Here is a 21,948-nt window from a genome sequence, read left to right as displayed (position 1 = left end):
TGATGATGCAGCTGTATAGAACGCTGGTTAGGCCACATTTGGAGTACTGCGTCCAGTTCTGGTCGCCGCACTACCAGAAGGACGTGGAGGCATTGGAGAGAGTGCAGAGAAGGTTTACCAGGATGTTGCCTGGTATGGAGGGTCTTAGCTATGAGGAGAGATTGGGTAGACTGGGGTTGTTCTCCTTGGAAAGACGGAGAATGAGGGGAGATCTAATAGAGGTATACAAGATTATGAAGGGTATAGATAGGGTGAACAGTGGGAAGCTTTTTCCCAGGTCGGAGGTGACGATCACGAGGGGTCACGGGCTCAAGCTGAGAGGGGCGAAGTATAACTCAGACATCAGCGGGACGTTTTTTACACAGAGGGTGGTGGGGGCCTGGAATGCGCTGCCAAGTAGGGTGGTGGAGGCAGGCACGCTGACATCGTTTAAGACTTACCTGGATAGTCATAAGAGCAGCCTGGGAATGGAGGGATACAAACGATTGGTCTAGTTGGACCAAGGAGCGGCACAGGCTTGGAGGGCCGAAGGGCCTGTTTCCTGTGCTGTACTGTTCTTTGAACTTTTGGGATAGCTATATAAAGAAGAGAGAGACAGATTTATATGCAAGACTCCAGAGTGATAGAATTGTAGAACTAGTAAAATTCTAACCTGAGGTGGTGGCACTTAAGATCCAAGTGATACCAATATTGAACTGACAGTCTCCAGCTACAGGATGGTTGGATGAGATTTGAAGGAACAACATTACCAAAAGTAAGCCAAAAGCCTTCATTCGAATCGTTGAAACAGTAGTCAGACCAAGTGGTTAATCTTCTATTTTCTGACTTGAGTTATTGGGGGTGTAAGTCAAATCGGTATAAAGGAAATTTGAGTTAATAACTTTGGTTTATATTATAATTGTGTTCATTGCACTTGTGATATATTTAACATGGCTGATTATATCAGGGAGAATGTAGTTATTAGTGTTTATGCTCTTTTATTTTGGTGTAGTAAAATTATTTTTGTTGTGAACCATGAGGCTGCATTTTTTTAATGCATCTCTGGGTTTTTGGATTCTTAAAATAAAATTCAACATTACTGGTCTCAATTTAGATCAAAACACTACCCTCCCCCCTCCCCAAAAGAAAAGCTTTCCTTGAGATTAAGTGCAATAATTGTCATGGATGTTTGGTTGCAGTAAAGTTTGCTAATTGCAGGAACTGTTTTTACAGCCCCAGGATGGACAGCAAACTTTGAAGTGCCTATGGAAACTGCAAATATAACTGCAGCAAATTCTAATGAACCTACTTTGTGGAGTTCAGGTGACTCAGTACCGCAGGAAACTGGATGGGCTACTTTTTCTGACTTTTCATCTCCGTTAAGGTAATACTTATTCTGGATCTCCAAAAAAAATTTTAATGAGTTGTATTGATGCTTCCATTTAATTTACTGTGAGAGGCCAATCATTGAGTGCTAGTGTTTTGGAACTTGCTTCCAGTATTATTTTACCACGTTACTTTTCATGCTTGTATGATCTTGCTAAAGCCCTATCTCTTGATTTAGCTTTGAGTCTCTTGCACACCAATTCACCCTCGTTTAGTGTATGATGTAGCATTTATTGAAAGAAATTCGACCTCATGTAAGATTTTGTCCAATCTACCTTGTGCTGTTAATGTAAATATATTTTGTGTTATATTGCTTACATTTTCACTTGGAATCTCTGCTACTTCTGCTGAAGAAAGCTTCAAAATGTTTCTTGAAAACCTTGGAGTAAGGGAAAGTCCCTGACCAAATTAACTACATAAAGATGTTTGAAAGCACTTGACCTCCAGTTACCGATCCAAGACCAGCTGTTAAATAATCTGTCCCCTAATTGGGCGGCACAATGGTTAGCACTACTGCCTCATAGCGCCAGGGACCTGGATTTGATTCCCGGCTTGAGTCACTGTCTGTGCAGAGTCTGCACGTTCTCCCCATGTCTGTGTGCTCCGGTTTCCTCCCACAGTCCGAAAGACTGGTTAGGTGCATTGGCCATGCTAAATTCTCTCTGTACCCAGACAGATGCCGGAGTGTGGCAACTAGGAGATTTTCACAATGCGTTCATTGCAGTGTTCACGTAAACCCCCTTGTGACACAAATAAATAAACTTTAAACTTTAACTTTAAAACTTTTAAAAATACTTTAAAAACCCAAGAGAAGTAAGGCTGCACTATTCCTTTTGCGAGTCAGGTTATGATGCAAAAGCGATAGCATAAATGCTATCTTAAATAGTCTGTGGCATTTAATGCCTTTCTCTCTCCTCTCCCTGCCCCACTGTCCTTCATCAAATGCACAGATATTTAAGCCTAATGTAGCACAATCACTGCAGCCCCATGGGTAATAGGTCCCATGTTGAGTTAGCAGAGTGTGAACCTGAAACCTCTTATGCTACAGTGCAGATTCAGAGGCATTATGGCACATTGGGAGGCAATGGTGCAATGGTATTGTCACTGAATTAGCAATCCAGAGACCCAGGGCAAGATCTGGGGACCTGGGTTCAAATCCTACTGGATGGTGAAATATGAATTCAATTTTTAAAATCTGGAATTAAAAGTTTATTGACCATGCAACCATTGTTATAAAAAGCATCTGGTTCACTAATGTCACTAATAAATTAGGGAAGGAAATCTGCCATCCTTACCTGGTCTGATCTACATGTGACTCCAGATCCACAGTAATGTGGTTGACTCTCAAATGCCCTCTTAAATGGGATGAGTATTAAATGCCGTCTAGCCAAGAACGCCCACATCCCGTAAAGCATTAAATTTGCAAACTAAGCATTGCAGGGCAAACATAAACACTTCTAAACACGTTCACTAGTTTTCTTCAGTTAAAACACGTTTCCCCAAGCTCAAACAAGTTCTCCTGTTTCCAGAGATGATTTTGCAGTAATAATGACAGTTTTATCAGCATTCACTATCATTACTACTCTGAAATTGGCAGCAGCAATGTTAAATGCAGAAATTCAGAAGTTATTAGTGATTCTGTGCTTATCCATAGGGTGTGGTATTGAAGTCCTCTCTCAGACGGCAATCAATTAGAAACCATTAAACTGATGAGAACTTGGGAGTATTGCTGAAAAAGGCATGCTGTCAAAACTTTTCATCTGGCTTTTATCAAGGCAGATTCACAAGGATACCAAATCTCAAAGGGAACAATTTATACTACGTGAAAAGAGTGTGCTAATTGGTTGGCAAGTAGACTCTAGTAGAGGAGTTGCCATGGATAATGCACCAGTGAGCCATTAACTGCAAAGATTTTAATTCAAAGCAAGGGGTAGACTCTGGTCAAGGCCTTGCCATGGGAAATGAACCAGGAAATGGCAGTAATTTCATTGAAAAGGAACAATGTGTGGACATGTTCTCTCTGTTTGTAAAGCTCTTTTTGTAAATGTATGTAACTTCCTGAACACACAGGTGAGCCACACTGCAAGCCTAACTGATCATTTAAAATTGATTGTCAGTATAATTCTAAGCACAATCAGGATTGTTTAGCAAATGTTGTCCAATTGCAGAATCACATCTAATGTTGGATGCTATGTTCTGAGTTTTGCAAGCACTGACTGAGTGCAGACAGTACTCTGTCTGTTGAAAACAGCTGAAGGGGCGTGCAGTTTGATACAATCCAACAGTTGTTGGGGCGTATGACTTACACACCTGGTATCACATGGGTTCTAAAATTCATATACACATTACTCATTTGTGTGGTGGGCAGAATGTCTTTTTGATTAAATCGCAGCATCCTGTTGTGGAGAATGCTCAAAGTAGCAGAGTGAAATTTAGAACTTTACCTGTTGCATTTCTTTGCTGACTCAGTCCCACTTTGCAGGAGGAGTCTGTGAATTTTTTTGCTGATGGACATTTTGGGTGAGAAGATAAAAATTGTGCTCTCCATAAAGAAAGAGGACCAAAGACTCAAGTGTCTAGCAACAGAGTATGGATACCCAAGGCACGCAGTTCCAAATGATATCGAACCCATACATAGATAACAGATTCATGTTCATAATGTTATGTAAAAGTGTAAGCAATATGTAAATATTGCACTACAGTACCAGTAAGTTGCAAACTAAATATTTTTTGATTCAGCTCAAAGGATCCTTTGAGAAGTAGCTCGCCTGTTGAAATGGAAACCAGTGCTGACCCAGTGGATCCCCATCACAATAATATAATAGCACATCCTGAAGGTAATCGTCCTCCTTCCTTGTTTCAGATGTTGAATTGCCAAGATTTTTTTAATGTTGGGAAGTTAGATATGTTGCACACTATTTTCCCCAAAAACAAAAAAATAGTGTTAGCGAATAAAAATAATGGTTACAGCACAGAAGGAGGCCATTCAGCCTCTGCCAGCTCTGTGGGGGTAACTTATCTTGTCCTACATCCCTTTTCCCTGTAGCCCTAGAATCATAGAACCCTACAGTGCAGAAAGAGGCCATTCGGCCCATCGAGTCTGCACCGACCACAATCCCATCCAGGCCCTACCCCCATATCCCTATATGTTTTATCCACTAATCCCTCTAACCTACGCATCTCAGGAAACTAAGGGGCAATTTTATCATGGCCAATCAACCTAACCCGCATATCTTTGGACTGTGCGAGGAAACCGGAGCACCCGGAGGAAACCCACACAGACACAAGGAGAATGTGCAAACTCCACCCAGACAGTGACCCGAGCCGGGAATCGAACCCAGGTCCCTGGAGCTGTGAAGCAGCAGTGCTAACCACTGTGCTACCGTGTCGCCCCTGAAAATCTTTTCTCTTCAGATAATTATCTAATTCTCTTTTGAAGGTTTCAATTGAATCTGCCTCTACCACACTCCCTTTTAGGTCATTCTAGATTCTAACCAGTTGCAGTGTGAAAACTTTTATCCTTCATGTTGCTTTTGTCAAATACTTTAAATCAATGTCCTCGTGATCTTTCTGCCAATGGGAGCAGTTTCTCCCCATTTATTCTGTCCGAGTCCCTCATGACTTTGAACATCTTTATTAAATATCCTCCTAACCTTCCCTTCTCCAAAGAGAATGGCCCTGGCCTCTCCAGTCTGTCTGCCTAATTGTGGTTCCTTATCCTTAAAGCCATACTTCTGAATCTTTTCTACACCTCTTAATGCCTTCGCTTCCTCCTTACAAAGTGTGCTGCCCAGAATTGGGCACAAAACTTTGGTTGAGACCAGACCAGTCTTTTACACAGGTTTAATTACAACTTCCTTGCTTTTGTACTCTTTGCCCTTATTTACAAAACCCAGGATCCTTTATGCTTTATCACCACTCTCTCAGCCTGTCATACCATATTCTATGAGTTGCGCACATATACCCTGAGGTCCCTGTGTTCCTCCACACACTTTAGTATTGTATCCTTTATTTTGTGTTGTGTCTCCTCGTTCTTCCTACCTAAATGAATCACTTCTTAATTCTCTGCATTAAATTTCATCTGCTATTTGCCCATTCCACCCATGTCCTTTTAAAGTTTAACCATACCTCCTCACAGTTCACAATATTTCCAGGATTTGTGACAACTGCACATTTTGAAATTTTGCCCTATACACGCTCGAGTCCACTCACTAACGTATATATCAAGAAAAGCAGTTGTCCAAACACTGACTCCTGGAAAATCCCACTGAATAACTTTCCACCAGTCTGGAAAAACAACTGTTCACCAGTAATCTGTTTCCTGTGACTCAGCCAATTTTGTATCCATGCTGCTACTGTCTGTTTTATTCAGTGAGCTCTAAGCTTGCTCACAAACCTGTTCTGTGGACTTTATCAAAACACCTTATGGGTCCATGCGTGCCCCATCAACCACATTTTACCCTCATCCACCCTCTGTTATGTCATCAAAAACTCAATCAAGTTAGTTTTGTCCTTAAAAAATCAGAGTTGGATTTCCTTAAGTTTCCCCAGCACTGAGGTTACACTGACTGGCCCTTGGTTGCTGGGCTACCCCTTGAATCTTTTTGAGAACAACAATGTAATATTTGCAATTCTCCAGTATCTGGCACCACCTTGTATCTAAGGAGGATTGAAAGATTATAGTCAGTGCTTCCACAATTACCAACCTCCCCTCAAATACTTGGATGCATCACATCCAGTTCTTCTGATTTATCAGCCTTTAAATGCAGACAGACAAGCTAATACCTCATCTTTATCAAGTTTTAGTCCATCAGGTGTCTCAACTGTCTCCTTTTTTGCAATGATTTGGGCAGCACCTCTCTTGATAGAAATAGATGTGAAAAACTCATTTGATACCTTAAACTTGCTCCCTGCCCTCCATGCATAAATCCCCATTTGGGTCGATCATCTGCCCCACTCTTTCTTTTTTTTTATCTATGAAGGCTTTTGGATTTGCTTTTATATTGGCTGAAATTCTTTTCCCATACCATCTCTTTGTTCCTCTTAGTTTCAGATTGGAAGTGAAAAAAAATCTATATTGAACCCGGTTCTCAATTGTATTATCCACCTGACATATGCACCCTTTTTCTGCTTTATCTTACTCTCTCTCTTTCATTATTCATGGAGCTCTGGATTTGTTTGCCCTACCTTTCCCTCTGGGGAATGTACTGTGACGGTACTCAAACTGTCTCTTGAAAGCAGCTGAGTTTGTGCCATTACAAATTTGCCTGCCAGCCTTGGATTCCAGTTTATCTGAGCCAGATCTGTTCTCACCCCATTGAAGCGGGCCCATGTCCAATTAGTTATTCTTTGTATGGATTGTTCCTAAAAGGGCTTTCATGGGTTTAGCCTTACCACGAGGGACCTGTGCAACTCGCTGCTTCCAGTTCTAAGTCCATGCTGTATTGTGTTTCGATATATTTCTAAGTAAAGAAGACTGAACATCACAATGTGTTCAACCAACCTTTTTGTGGCCAAGTTACCACAACATCTATATACTGTTCATCTCACCCATTGTTCCCTCTACACTGTGGCTGAACAGCAATCCAGAAGTTTCCGCATAGACCATGCACCTATAAAATTCTAGCAGGACTATACAGGGTAGATGCAAGAAGGATGTTCCTGATGGTGGGGTTATCCAGAACCAGGAGAGAATACAGGGTCGACTGTTTAGGACAGAGATGAGGAGAAATTTCTTTACCCAGCCTGTGGAATTCACAACCATGGAAAGTAGTTGAGGCCAAAACATTGTATGTTATCAAGAAATGGTTAGATATAGCACTTGAAACGAAGTGGATCCAAGGATCTGGGGGTAAGGCAGGATCAGGCTATTGAGTTGGATGATCAACCATGATCAGAATGAATGGTGGAGCAGGCTCAAAGGGTTGAAAGGCCTCCTCTTGCTTTTCTTTTTTATGTTTCTGGGCACAAGTTAGTGTTGAAGTGGAAACTTTCCTGCTTCTTGACTGTGATAGAAAGACTCAACAAAATTTGTTCCGACTAAATAACTAGTCTTTATTTACGAAAGACTGCATGCAGTATTGGCTGAAACTTGAGTTCAGAGAGCAGTTGGTACAACTTGCTAATTCCTCCAAGTCCGCGCTTACATAAAGAATCAGTCAGTATTTATACATAATCATTTTCAGTTTGCGTGACTAGAGCTTATTCAGTAATTTGATCAGTAATAGAATCATAAGCAATGTCATTAATCCTGGCACAACCTGCTGACCTAGAACTCTTTGTCTCATCATTCATACCCTTATCTTGTCCTTTGATGTAACAGAAAAAGGTCGGGGACTCCTTCATCCCTGACCTTATCTAGTCTTACTCATACAGCCCTAGGTTATGAGGAGTCAATCTTATCAGGCCTTAGAGATCAGGCATTTTGGAATAGCCTGACCTTCTCTGGTCTTATTCATGTCTTAAGTTATGCGGAGTCAGCCTTATCAGGTCTTACAGGGGTCAGGCATTTTGAAATAGCTTGGTCAGCCATTCTTATATTGTACCAAATAGTTGACCAATTTTCCCATCATGCCATTACTTAGTTCGTACAACTTCACATTCCCTCCTTTTGTCATATCATGACAACTAATTAAATAGGTATATCCATGACCCAATTAAAAATGCATTTGCACAAGCAACCAAGCAATCCTATTCCCAGTAACAGTAGTAGTAGTAGCATGAAGGCCTTAAAGATCCAATCAACTAATCTGTGACCCAACCATCCTAACCAACCCGGTGGGTCATAATCATGAAATTCACAGCCAATCTCTTGAATTTGATCAGCGTGTCTCTTAATATGGTCGGCCAGGTTGGTGATATTTTCAGAGGGATCTGGGATATAAGTACAGCATTCCTGACCTACAATGGCGCACATTCCTCCCTGCGAGGCTAACAGATAATCCAAAGCCAGTCGATTTTGTAATGCCACGGTCCGGACAGCCTCCAGCTCAGCCAAGACCTCGGCCAGTGCCTGTCCAGTTGCCCTGGCTTCTGCCGCTGTTACGTTTGCCAGTTGTTCCCATGCTGAGGCCATAAGAATCAGTTCGTTGGCTGCCCTGCCCCTTCCATATAGTGGAAAGGCCATCATAAAGAACCGTTTGGTCCCGCTAATGGTCCCTTTGGCTCGCGAGGGGTGATGCTGAAGGGAGGGTAGGTGGTGCATGTAGGGTACGACATATCCCAGATAACAGGATCCTATCCAATTGGTAGGAAGCCACGAGTATGCTTTAGTGCCACATATGAAATATGTTCCATTATAGGCCGTAAAATCATCAGCCAATGTCATCCAGGCTGTTGGGGAAGTATGTGCCCATGAGCTATTAGAGATTATATTCCATACCCTGGACCAATCAAGAATAAACATACCCTTGCTAGATAGGTTTGCTACTGGTCCTTGCCACTTAGCTGTAAGGTTGCATCTACTTTGCCCCATCAACTTTCCTTTCCCTGATTTACTAAAACATAGGGAACCTCGCACATCACTCGAGGGGATGGTAAGGGAGAGTGGAAGCAAGGCATGATTATAAGCAGGCTGGTACCAAGCCGAAAACCTAGCCATTTCATAGCCAGCTGATTTCCATTCTTTCATAGCTCCCCCGCTCCCTGCTCGGCTTTGACGTAGAATCCATTCAACTGTCTCTTCTATATGGAATGGGAGGGATTGAAGAGGTATTCCTTCCTTCGAATGGACGGGGATGTGGGTACAAACCCAACACTTGCTTACATTCAATTTTTCAGCATAAATATATGACATATATAAATAGGTGTTGGCATGCAGTCCACGGGTAGTTCGCTTTTTCATTACCGAGTGGCCATTAAGGCCAAATAGTCCAGAAAGTCCAAAAAATATATAATGAGGATCTTCATCCTGTGTTCGTATCTGGGTTGGAGACAATCTTCTTGCAATCGGATAGATGTATCCAACTTGAACATCCTTCAAGCTTGACGGAAGTCGATGTGGTCAGTAGTACTTGAAAAGGTCTGCTCCAGCATTGTCCTAGTTTCTTTCTATCCCAGTTCTTCACCAATACGTAGTCTCCGGGTTCGATCACTGGATATCGAGGGGTGGCTGTCCCAGCTGTCACTGGGAGATGTGTCTGTTTCACCTCTAAGTGGAGAAACTTCAGAGAAAGTGTTAATTGCTTCAAATAATTCTGCATCTGTTCCCCCATCACATGGAGGTCTACTCCGTCCAGGGGTTTTTCATGTGCATCCCAGGGACTCCTCATTGGCCGACCATAGACTATCTCTGCAGCTGACAGTCCGGTCTGCGAATGTGGAGTCACCCGCATGTGATACAGTGCCAAGGGCAGAACCTTTAACCAATTTAACCCAGTTTCTTCAATCAATTTAGATAATTTTTCTTTTAAAGTCCCGTTGGCTCTTTCCACAATTCCTGCTGCCTGCGGGTGATACGCGCAGTGCAGTTGTTGTTTAATTACGAGTGCTTTGCACAATTCAGTATTGATCCGAGTCACAAAATGTGGTCCATTATCTGAGCTCACGATTTTGGGTACCCCAAAACGGGGAATAACTTCTGTCAACAATAACTTCGCCACCTATGTGCAGTACAGTTCGTGGTGGGGAAGGCTTCAATCCAGTTACTAAACACATCGATTATTACTAAACAATATTTATAGCAATGTACTTTAGGTAATTCAATAAAATCAAGCTGTATTCAGGCAAAAGGACCATCTGGCAAGGGAGTGGTTCTGGGAGGGCATTTAGTGTCTTTACCCTTATTATTTCTCATGCAAATGAGGCATCGATCCAGCCGCATTTGCGCTGCTGTATTCAAATCTGCGTGCCACCAAGTCTTTAGAAGTAGCTGTACCATTCCCTCCTTGCCAAGATGGGTACAAGAATGCAAATAGTCAATAAGTACTGGCAATAAAGAATCCGGAGTACAAACATCACCAACTGGAGTAAGTCAGAGGTCCCGTGCCAAGGAGTGCGAACACCCCATTGACTTCAATAGTGTGCACTCAGAATCAGAGGTGTCCCTCTGTAAATGTTGAACCTCAGTTATCTCTGGCATGCCCTTCGTCCCTAATGCAGGTAAAGGGAGGGTCTAGGGGTCAACTCCTCCTCTTCCTCCATATCGCCTGAATAGGGAAACAGCGGCATGCCAGAGCAACTGGGAGGATCCTCCTGTTGTTTAATCTGATGGGCTAGCCCAACCTGCCTATCACCCGATGCTTTCTTATCCCTACCCTGTCGTTTCGTCTCATGATGCTTCCTATCCCAAAGTTCACATTCCAATTTTAAAGTTTCCCAATCCTTTGATTTCCCATCCACACATTCATCAATCCCTTTTTTACGGGCGTTATTCCTCCAACTCATTAACAGCGATTGTTCGTGGCGCCTAGTCGACTCTTTTTTCCATTTTGAAATAAAAGTTTTCCACTTGGAACCTGCATTTTTCATCCAAATAGCTTTCTCTGCTGCAGTGCAATTTTCCAAGTTCCATGTGCTGCCTAGTGGCCAAATATCTTTACCCAATTTACTATTTAGTGCAGCAGATAATCGACGTAAATTACGTTCCTGAGCAGGGGACTTAGAACACATAAAAAGCAAAGGAGAATTGCCCCCTGTTTTGTCTAAACTCTGTCCCATAACGGAGTATACTGTGCCCCGGCAAAAACGTTAATGAAAAAGAATTCCTGGTACCAAAGTCAAATCACAGGGTCCCTGACCCAAACTAAGCCTGTGTAACCCTGATCTAAAACGAGATCAAGGGGTCCCTGACCTTAGGCTAGCCACAATCGGGTCCCTGACCATAAACGCTCTACTCACAGTTCGAATACCGTCAGCTGTTAGTGACCTCCGTCAGGGACGAGGGGTCGTAGCACCGATCCTAGAGAGACCAAGGTGAATCTTACCTTATGCCGGTGTCCGTCTCTTCCCTCCGGGTCGTGGCTCGATCACTCCTTCAGTCCCCCATGGAATTCACCCAGGGTATTGGTTTCTGCTTCGCAGCGCCAAATGGTGGCAACGGTTTTTACTCTTCAGCATTCTTCTAAAAAGAGAAATTTGGCTCATCTGACAACATAAATACAATGTAAATGATATATAAAGTCAAATGAATTGTACATTGTCTGAGATATTAGTCAATTAAGTTTTCAAAAGCAATTTCCATCTAACATGCCTAGTTGTGGAAGTCTACAGATCTTTAATCCTGTCTTCAAACTACAGATTTTGTTGCAACCTCACAGCTTGCTTGCAAGGAACAAAGAGCAGTGTCAACCACAGTAAATGTAGAAGCCAACTTGTCTGATGGAGAGGATGAAGAGGTGGCTACAGACCAAATAACAGAGACAGTTACAAATGGCTCCATGAAAGAGACAGTCAGCCTTACTGTAGATGCCAAAACTGAAACTGCTGTGTTTAAAAGGTAGGATGAGTGTTCTAAAATTCCTCAGAATATTGCATCGTTTTTGAATATATAGTGAACATTCTTTTATCCCTAATGTTATTGATTTAGGCCAGTTAGTCAAACATCAGTTGTTGGGAAAATGCTGGAATCTATTATCAAGGAAGTCTTAGCAATGCATTTGGAAAAGCATAGTATGATTAGAACAAATAAACATAGTTTTACTAAGGGGAAAACCTGTTTGACAAATTTATTGGAATCTTTTGAGTATGTAACTAGTAGAGTACATAAATGGGAGCCAGTAGATGATTATGCCTCGATTTCCAAAGGGCATTTGATAAGGTGTCACACAAATGGTTAATAAGCAAAATAAGTGCTCATGAAATTGAGGGATTATTTTGGCATGTCAAATTGATTAATGGATAGAAAGCAGAGTGTGGATAAATGGGGCATTTTCAAGTTGGCATGTAGTCAATAGTGGAATGCCACAAGGATCAGTGCTGAAGCCTCAGCTATTTAGAATCTGTGTTAATAACTTAGACTCATCATAGGTCAACTCTCAGTCTCTCCAACTAAGCAAATTGGGTTTATATTCTCTGGAGTTTAGAAGAATGACAGACGATCTAATTGAAACATACAAAATTCTGAGGGGCTTGATAGGGTAGATGCTGAGAGACCGTTTCTGCCAGTTGGGAAATCTACACATAGGCACAGTTTCTGGACAAGGGACGGTTCATTTAGGACTGAGATGAGAAATTATTTTACTCAGTTATGAATCTTTGGAATCCTCCATCGCAGAGAATTTTGGATGATCCGTTGTGAATACAATGCCAGCTGGGATAGACAGATATTTGGTCTCGCAGGTGAGAAATAGAATTGAAGCACAAGATCAGCCAGTCCAAAGATGTGCGGGTTAGGTTGATTGGCCATGCTAAAATTGCCCCTTAGTGTCCTGGGATGCGTAGATTAGAGGGATTAGTGGGTAAAATGTGTAGGGATATGGGGGTGGGGCCTGGGTGGGATTGTGGTCGGTGCAGACTCGATGGGCCGAATGGCCTCTTTCTGTACTGTAGGGTTTCTATGATTTCTATGATTCTATAATCTTATTGAATGGCAGAACAGGCTCAACAGGCCATGTGGTCCACTCCTGCTCATATTTCTTGTGTCTTTGTGGGGCATTTCATGATTTAGTCAGATTCTCACAATGAAGATTAATGTATTTCAGTGATAGTACATTGGAGTCTACATATTATGAACAGACAGTGCGTAATGCCAGTCCACTCTTTCCTAGATGTATTTTGATTTGCATTTTGACTGAAAATGGGCTTGAGGATTATTCAGAGAGGTAGAAGATTTAAATGTTATAAATGTTTCAGAAATGTCTGTCAAAAGTGGAGTAGAAAATTTTGGTGATGATGCTTTTACAGTCTTAAAGATTTATTTGTCTTACATTTTCTTGATATCCTCCTCTTCAGGTATTGCAACTTATCGTTAAATAGACATTTGTTACTTGCTTCACCAAACTGTTCTCAGTGCATTTTATGCCTAGATTTTTGCATAAGTAAAGCATTTAATACATGCATAAGAATATAAGCCCTCACTGAGCTAGATTGCATGGAAATACATGCTGGAATTTTAACGTCCTGGCCACCATGGGAATCGGAGCGGGCGAGGGGTGCACCATGGAAAGGTCCGTTGACCTTGGGCGGGATTTTACGTTATCAGGGCGAGCAAGGCTGTAAAATCCCATCCATAGAATCTACAGCAGAAAAATAAGCCCTTTGGCCAATATGATCTCAGGAATATAGGAATAGAGGACTAGGAGCAGGAATTGGCCATTCAGCCTTTCAAGCCTGCTCTGCCATTTGGTAGCATCTTGGCTGATCTGGTTGTAGTCTCAACTTTGCCTATATTTAGGCTTCACTTGAGCCTCTTCCCATCTTAATTACTACCTCTTACCCAGCCCACACATTCCTCCATCTCCTCTCCCTCATTTATATCAGCACCCCCCACCCTATTTGGCAGTGGGTTTCATATTTTTCCCATGCAGTGAAAAGAAGTTCTTAAATTCTTTATTTAATCTATTAGTTGCTATCTTATATTTATGTTTCCTTGTTCTGCACTTCTGACATCCACCTAATTGAACCACTCCCTAATTTTGAAGTTCTCTGGTCAGAACTTGCTCTGTCTTCTGTTTTCCAGGGAATGAAAAGCCATAATCCTCTCAATTCTTAAACATTTATAATTGTTTTCTGCACCTCCTTGAATGCTCAAATTATTTTTGTTGTCTGGCAACCAGATTACTGTGCAATGTTCCCAAAAATGATCTAACCAAGTTTCTGTGTAAATTTAACGTCGCCTCCCTGTTTTTGGATGTGTCTCGAGTCTTAAAGGAAAGTTTAAATGTACGCATTTCATTCAGACAATATGCCTTTGTGTGGCAAATCTGTTGTACATGTTCTGTTTGATGTAGTACCTAGCAAACCTAAAATATAATATTTGTGAAAGCATAAACCAGTAAATTCAACATCTGGTAACCTATTGGTGCTGGAAGGTCGACATAATGAAACTCAGTTCAGCGCACCAATACCTCAGTTCTTTTAATATCAGCTACAATGCACTCCATTTACTTTTTCAAGAACACTTTGCCAACATCCAAACCTCTCGTTCTCTTATCTGCTAATTTTAAAATTGATGGAATAGCAAGTTTTTATTTTCAAATCCATGTAAGATTACTACCAATGCAGGAAATTCATAAACTTTATCCATGTGTTTGGCTATATTAAAGCCACTAGAATAACTACAGTCACCCCACTGCATAAATGATGTGAGAAATGTGGTAATGCAAGTACAATGTTGGCATTTAGAAAAAAAATGCTGAATTTGAGATTGGGGTCTTTATCCTACTTAACCTTGTTCACTCATGCCTCACTTAATTTTTAGAGCTGCTTTTATGTACACACAGACTTGAACTGAGTGATTTGTAGGAATAGCTTTAAGTTTCACATTTACAGGTTTCTCTTGTGTACATATAGTTTCTGAAACTAATACTACTGAGGCAAACACTGATGACACAATCATTGTATTGAAGTAGAGAAAGCATCCCTTCCACACAATTACTGAAATAGTTTTTTTAAAATATTGCTGATATTTATTTGGATGAGGTGGGTGGACTTTGAGATGTGCTTTAGTATACAGATTTCAAAAATGAAAACCTGCAGTTGGAGCTTTGTGATGTTGCATAATATTTAAATATCTGCTCCTTCTTTACCGCTGTGTACTCCATTTATGATCTAATTATCTTTCTTTCTGATATAAAACTAAAGTTTTCTTTTCAGCAAATGTTCTATTCTGCTTGTGGTGAGACTTTTGGGGCAGGATTTTCTGGCCACGCTCGTCCTGAAACCTGAAAATCCTCCCCAAGATCAACGGACATTTGCATAGTCCATGTCCCGCCTGCTACGATTTCCGTAGCAGGTGGGACGAGAAAATTCCACCCATGATTTATTGTTTTCTCCAACTTAATTGTGGTTGGTGGAAACATTTAGGTAGTAAATTCTTAAAATATAAGTATGCTAGATATTTTAAAGCAGCATTTGAATGTGATACTTGAATATCATAAACTAGATCATACTAATTTAGTTGAGTGTTTCACAATTTAAGCTTCCTTTCTCTTTCTTTCGTGCTTGTGGCTTCAGAGTGTTGAAATCCTATTGGTATGTATTATAATTAAGTGTAAATTAATTCAGTGCTGCAAACAAATGATTCATTGATAGATGTTCAATGTGCAAACACACAGCCTCATGCGATCTTAGATTTCTTTTCCTATTATGGCATGATTTTGAGATGTCACCCAAAATACTATGTTAAAGTTTAATGTGCCTGCAAGCTGAACCTCATTTATTCATGCTTTCCGTCCATTTGCATGTGAAGATTTTCATAAACTGCATGATTGGAGAGTGAATTTCATAACCATTTTGTGATAGGATATGTATTTTATTTTGAAAACATTATAGATATTTGATAACTTGCCCTTTCTGTTTAGTGAGGAAGTAAAGTTGTCTACCTCTGAAGATGTTTCTTCAAAATATGTGTTACCAGAAAGCTTAGAAACTTCAAAACTGACTCCAACATCACAGTCAAATGATTATCGACCAGATGGGTATGTGCATTCAAGTTATGATAAATATTGCTAGTCTTTCAGGTGTTAACTTGTCATTTACTAGTTTACTTACACAGAATGGAAATGCTTGCGAATGGAATGTGCAAGCAGGCTTAAACCTCAGGCTATATTTGTTACATCCGCTTTGTTTCTGCTATATAGACAATTTTAGTTTAAAGCTGTTATTGGCATCTTAATTACACATGCTTAGTGTGTGAAATTCAAATACCCTGCTACGTGGAAAAGGATTTCTACTTCTGATCTAATGATACAGACTGCTGCACATGAGTCATGTTTTATATGGAACAATATTTTTGTGTGGGGCGGGGGTGGTGGTAGGTAAAGCCAAAGTTTTTCCAAGCTAACCAGTCACAGTTGACATAACTGCAGCTGCAAAGAAAGAAAGAGACTACTACAGGGCTTTTGCTTTAGATAATGCAGTGTGACTACTAATTATACCATAGCATGAATTGTACCATTTCACTTCTTTCTCCACTCATTTTTGACATTGGAATGATTCATGGTTTGTGTTTGCGTCAGTAAGTGATAGCTGACATGTATGCTTAAGTCAGTACCAAAAGCTGATGGTTTTCAGTTTGAGTAAAAACGGTTTATGTCAGAATATGTATGTGTAAAGAATACGTTTCCATCTTTAACACACACTATTTTATCAGCAGCTTGAAGCATTCTGAAGGGAATATAAAATCTTGCGCAAAAGACACCTTGAATGGGCCTGTTGATGATGTGAGATCAGTGGAAGAAATCAAGTAAGCCTCAATTGCAGTCTGTGCATTATCCAGTTATACACCATGCAGTATATAATTTTAGTTCTGACTATTTCCTGATAGCTCCATGTCACAGTTTTTATGGGAAATTCATTGGGCACGTGTTATTTAAAGTACTGGCTGACCAAGGCATTATCTCACTGTCATCTCTAGTGGCGAGTTTAAATAGTAGGGTTATGTATTACGAAACCAGAATTACGTACATTCTTAATATTGAAGTTTAAACTATTTGAGAGCAAGACATTGCCTCCATTCTGAACAGTGTTACAATCCCCGTAGAGACCAATAACTTATAGAAAAGATACTTGAATTCCCAGTGATCTCCTTGAAGGAATTGCATGACAAAATTTCAAGTTTTAACACTTTTACTAGACCATGCCATGCTCTTCCATTCATTACAATCATGGTGGTCAAGAGATCAAATCAAGAGATTTGAAGAGCAGGCAGGAAAATGAAGTTGAAACTTGATACCCACTCAAATCTCTTGATTCCCTGAGAGACTTAAAAGTCTTATCTATCTTAACCTAAAATATATTCAATGTTGGCATATCCACAACCCGGTGTGATAAAGCATTCCAAAGATTCGCAACTCTTTCAGTGAAGAAATTTCTCCTCATCTCAGTCCTGAATGATCTGTCCATAACATTCAATGGCATTGCCATCATTGAATCCCCTACTATCAATATCCTGGGGGTTACCATTGACCAGAAACTGAACTGGATTAGCCATATAACTGCTAATAAAGAGCAGTTTAGAGGCTGAGAATTCTGTGGTGAGAATAAGGAGGCACTCCTTATTCCCCAAGCCTGTCCACTACGTACAAGGCACAACCAGGAATGTGATGTAATACTCTCCACTTGCCTGGATGAGTGCAGCTCCAACAACACTCAAGAAACTCAGCATCATCTAAGACAAAGCAGCCTGCTTGATTGGCACCCCATCCAACATTTATTCCCTCCAATATTGGCGCAAAGTGGCAGCAGTGTGTACCATCTGCAAGATGCACTGCAGCAACTTACCAAGTTTCCCTCAACAGCATCTTCCAAACCCACAACCTCCACCATCTAGAAGGACAAGGGCAGCAGATGCATGGGAACATAACCACCTGCAAGTTCCTCTCCAAGTCTCACACCATCCTGACTTGGAAATATATTGTTGTTTCTTGACTGCTGCTGGTTCAAAATCCTGGAACTCTTTTTCTAACTGCACTAAGTATACCTGCACCACACAGACTGCAGCACTTTAAGAATGTGGCTTACCACCACCTTCTTGAGGGTAATAAATGCTGGCCTAGTCAACGACACCCACATCGAATCATAGAATCCCTACAGTGCAGAAGGAGGTCATTCGGCTCATTGAGCCTGCACCGACAACAATCCCACCCAGGCCCTATCCCCGTAACCCCAGGCACTAACACTGCCCGTCCCCCTGACACTAGGGGGCTATTTACCATGGCCAATCAACCTAACCTGCACATTCTCACATCCCTTGAAAGAATTTAAAAATGCTAACTATATGAAGTTTTTTTCCTTTGTTCTAACTAAAAATGTTTGTTTATAATAGTTGAAAAGAAATTTGACTGCATATTTGCCAGCGTATAAAATTTCATCCTGTATTGTCTTTTTTCTTTAAGGACTACTCAACAAGTCCTGCTGCCCGAAGCTTCGGTTAATGGCCCTGCATGATTAATTCTGTCTGCTATTGTCTACTCCAGCCTGAGCAGCTACTATCCAGGGGTATCAGTGGGGTTCACTGGAGGCACTGGGCTTCGGCCTATCAAAGCCAGTCACTGCTGCACTAAATTCACATGGGATCAGGACCAGCAATATTATCAGATTTTTTAAGATGGATGTGCAAAGAAGAGTTTGAATGAAATGTATAAGTGAGGGTATTACATGTTGGCAGATACAAAGAACTCTTGCGTGCATTTGTATCAAATACATGTTCTTCTAAACGGGGATGATCAGTCCATTAAATATCTTGCCACTCACGTGATAATTAGTATTGTTGCCATAGTCAAATGGTTATAAGAGTAGAATATTTTATAAAAATGTGTATACTTAAACCCGACATATATAATTGAAGTATACCAATTGGAACACATAGTGTGACCAAAGTGTTTAGAAATTTTCATACTTTTTTTCATCTTGTATAAAATTTTAACTTTCAGTGTTTCTTCCAAGTGGGCAGAGTAAATTGTAGAAGTGAAATGCAAATGTAAAAGTGTTATTTTGATTGAGTTGCCTATATTAAACCAATTGCTAGAGAAAATTCTAATTGTAAATGTTCAATAGTGCTCTTTGCTTCAGGTTTTATTTGTAAACATTTCTTGAATTCTAGAACATTAGTTTGAAAGCTCTTTGATATGGAGTTTAAACATATTTGTTACTGAAGACTAGTTGATCATTTGGTATGTCACTGAACAGCCATAAGCTTGTTCATCCCTTTGTATTTTACATTTTCAGACCAAGAAATTGTTCAAATCAAAGGTGAAGAACACTTAAGATTAGCCTTGAATTGCATGTGACTTCTGTGTTTCTCTTTGCTAGAGGCCTGCATCAGTGCATTGCCTGAATGATTTAAACTATCTTTTAACTTTTTAAACTTCTATTGAACCAACTAACTGATTTGTTTTTAAATATAGCCCCTTTATTTCAGTTGCCAAGGCAATGGAACTTAATCAGGGTGAACTGATAACTGAGCACTTAATGTAACAATGGTTGACTAAAAGTGGCTCTATTGGCAGAAACTTCTAAGGAGTGGCGGAGAGCCCTACTTTGATAAAGTATGACAATAATTAAAGAGTTAACTCTAACTTTTAAATTCAGGGATTTGAAGTGTTATGACAGGTTGACCCTTATTCATTGGGACCTTACTGTACTGTTAATGGAAGTGGCAGCTAGTATTGGGTTAAGCTAAGACAGTTTTGGAAAAAGTGTCATTTGACAAAGTGCCTATGGTACTGGTTTAAGTCAGAAAGGAGATGGTGGTGATGCATGATGAATTTGTGGAAGAATTCTTTCACATTAGAAAATAGTGTCTGTTCCAGAAAAGTAAAATGAGATGTGCACTCATCTTTTTGTGTGGCTTGTTCTTTGCAGCATCTACAGTAACTATATTGTTGGACCCTCCAAGCACCTTAATACATTCTAAGTCAATGAAATATTTTTTGTCAATTTCATCACTGGTTTAAAAAAGTTGACAGTTTGAGTTTAGAGTTCTACGCATCTGTATTTGAAGAAAAATCGCCAAACCAAGCAATGCAATTTTCTGTGATCTTCCTAAACTGCTTTGGGGCAGTTCAATTCAGCTGCCAATGCTTGATTCACCACTTAAACTTCTGAAATAACCAATCACAGATACTTGAAGGCTGGGATGTTGAGACAGCCCTATCAGTAGCAATCAATTAAAACTGGTAGGATTATAGTATACATTTTAAGTATTGTAAAAGATGGGAGAGGGATGGAGAAGAAATGTTTCCGAATCAAAATATTGGGAATAGTGGTGTTATTTGGCTGTGGCTGCTAAATAGGAAAAAAAAACCTGTTCTGTCTTGACAATCTTCATTTGCAATGTTTGTGTGTTTAGTTGCATGAAAACATGGCAACTATTTTTTTAATAATGCATTAGGATGGACATTAACCACTCACGCAAGCAAATACAAAATGTAAAAAGTATTGGATTCTTACTGTCAGATTATTCTGGTTGTATGATACATTTTTCATTTGTCCTCTTTCAGATGTACATCCAATATACAATGTAAATATACCTTGTTAAAATTAATATGCCATTAGTTAAAAGTTTGCAATAAAGTGAATTGCTTAAGTTGTACAAAAGTGAATTGCTTAAGTTATATGAGCATGGTGGCCCAATAATTATTGGTCACATGTTCAGTGGTACCAATTATTGCCAAAAACTTCCTCAATGCTTGGATGTACAAAAATCTCTCCCACAGTTATAAAAGTAAGAATCTGAGGATGCTGGATATCTGAAATAAAACAGAAAATGCTGGAAATGCTCAGCAAGTCTGGCAGCACTTGTGACAAGAGAAACAGAGTTAATGTTTCGAGTTGAATATGACTCTTCAGAACTGCAAAATTCCCATAATTGATTTGCAACACCATTCTTGAACTTACTATTTGAAATTTATTCACAAAAGTGGTTGTAATCCTGTCTTTGTTTTAAAACTAAAATAAACTAAAGCTTTAGTAAGGTTTCCCCCTTTTAAAAGATGTATCATGGTTTGATTAAAATGTTGGGTTGCTGAATAAAAAGGGTTGCTTACAAGTTGCTTTGAACTGTGTTACTTAAAAATGGAATACATTTGATTGCTCAAAGCATCTGGTCACATTTGGTTTTCATATATAGACCTGAGATTATCAACAGGGCATTCCATGCAGTTATTTTTATAAATCTATATACTTTGGAGTAAGTTCAGGTCCAGTTGGAATGAACTGATGCAGGTTAATTAATTGGTTGCATAAGTGGTGTAATAGTTATTTTTGCATGGCAATTAGGCCATTTTATAAGTTAAAATAGTATTGAGCAGCTAGAGGCCAGTCAAGTGTAAAAGGGTGCAAGTGTTGAGTTTAGCATGGGCACAAGTTTAGATTTGGAGGAAGTGGGCCTGAAGTTAAATTTGATGGGTTAAATCACTTATTTGAGAAATGGTTTAGTTCCAACATCAGGGGTCAACTGTCCTGGGATAGCCATGTTTACTGTCTCTGACTACTTGAGAGCTTAAGGAGCATACCCCATAATATTGGCAGGTTGTAGAGTTCTTTGTATGTACTTTCTTATAGATGGATCATCTCGGAGTAATTTTCATCAGAGGAAGAAAAGAGGATAATCCACTATGGCTACCTTGAGTGTTTATTTAGCATAGTTCTTCAGTACGGAATATATGACAGATACAGCTCTGAGGAGGATGACAAAGACACAACCATGAGCTAAAACTCGGGAAGAAGTGATTGCACTGGATTTGTGCTGTGCAAGGAACACATTCGTAACAGTAATTTCCATTGTTTGCAAATGGATGGGTTGCCTACGAAGTTTAAGAATGAGATAACAGAATGGGTGTAAAAGATTTTGTAGAGGAAATGGAAACGGCCAGAAGTTGTAATTAATTATACTGGAGGCCCACAAAGGAAGTTTCAGCAGTTAGTGGCACAGTGTATAGCACTGCTGCCTCACCGCTCCAGGGACCCGAGTTCAATTCCCAC

At 40.2% G+C, this 21,948-nt stretch overlaps 1 protein-coding gene across 16 annotated transcripts in view; it reads left to right on the top strand.

Annotated features, from left to right (window-relative positions):
* The window catches only part of ppp6r3 (protein phosphatase 6, regulatory subunit 3), a 93,920-nt gene extending 72,907 nt beyond the window's left edge, over nucleotides 1–21,013 (top strand). For 10 of the 16 annotated variants that reach the window (XM_078220660.1, XM_078220655.1, XM_078220667.1 and 7 more), the window contains 6 exons: nucleotides 1,213–1,363; nucleotides 4,105–4,202; nucleotides 11,602–11,800; nucleotides 15,825–15,941; nucleotides 16,619–16,708; nucleotides 18,360–21,013. In XM_078220660.1, coding sequence (XP_078076786.1) covers nucleotides 1,213–1,363; nucleotides 4,105–4,202; nucleotides 11,602–11,800; nucleotides 15,825–15,941; nucleotides 16,619–16,708; nucleotides 18,360–18,411 — 707 coding nt within the window. In that variant the 3' untranslated portion in view covers nucleotides 18,412–21,013. Of the gene's footprint in view, nucleotides 1–1,212; nucleotides 1,364–4,104; nucleotides 4,203–11,601; nucleotides 11,801–15,824; nucleotides 15,942–16,615; nucleotides 16,709–18,359 lie in introns of all 16 variants that reach the window. The other 6 variants (XM_078220652.1, XM_078220664.1, XM_078220662.1 and 3 more) reach the window with 1 other exon arrangement.
* The last annotated feature ends 935 nt before the right edge of the window (nucleotides 21,014–21,948 follow it).

This window comes from Mustelus asterias, chromosome 9 (assembly GCF_964213995.1).
Source record: "Mustelus asterias chromosome 9, sMusAst1.hap1.1, whole genome shotgun sequence".
NCBI lineage: Eukaryota > Metazoa > Chordata > Chondrichthyes > Carcharhiniformes > Triakidae > Mustelus > Mustelus asterias.
This window is presented reverse-complemented; position numbering and strand designations above follow the sequence as displayed.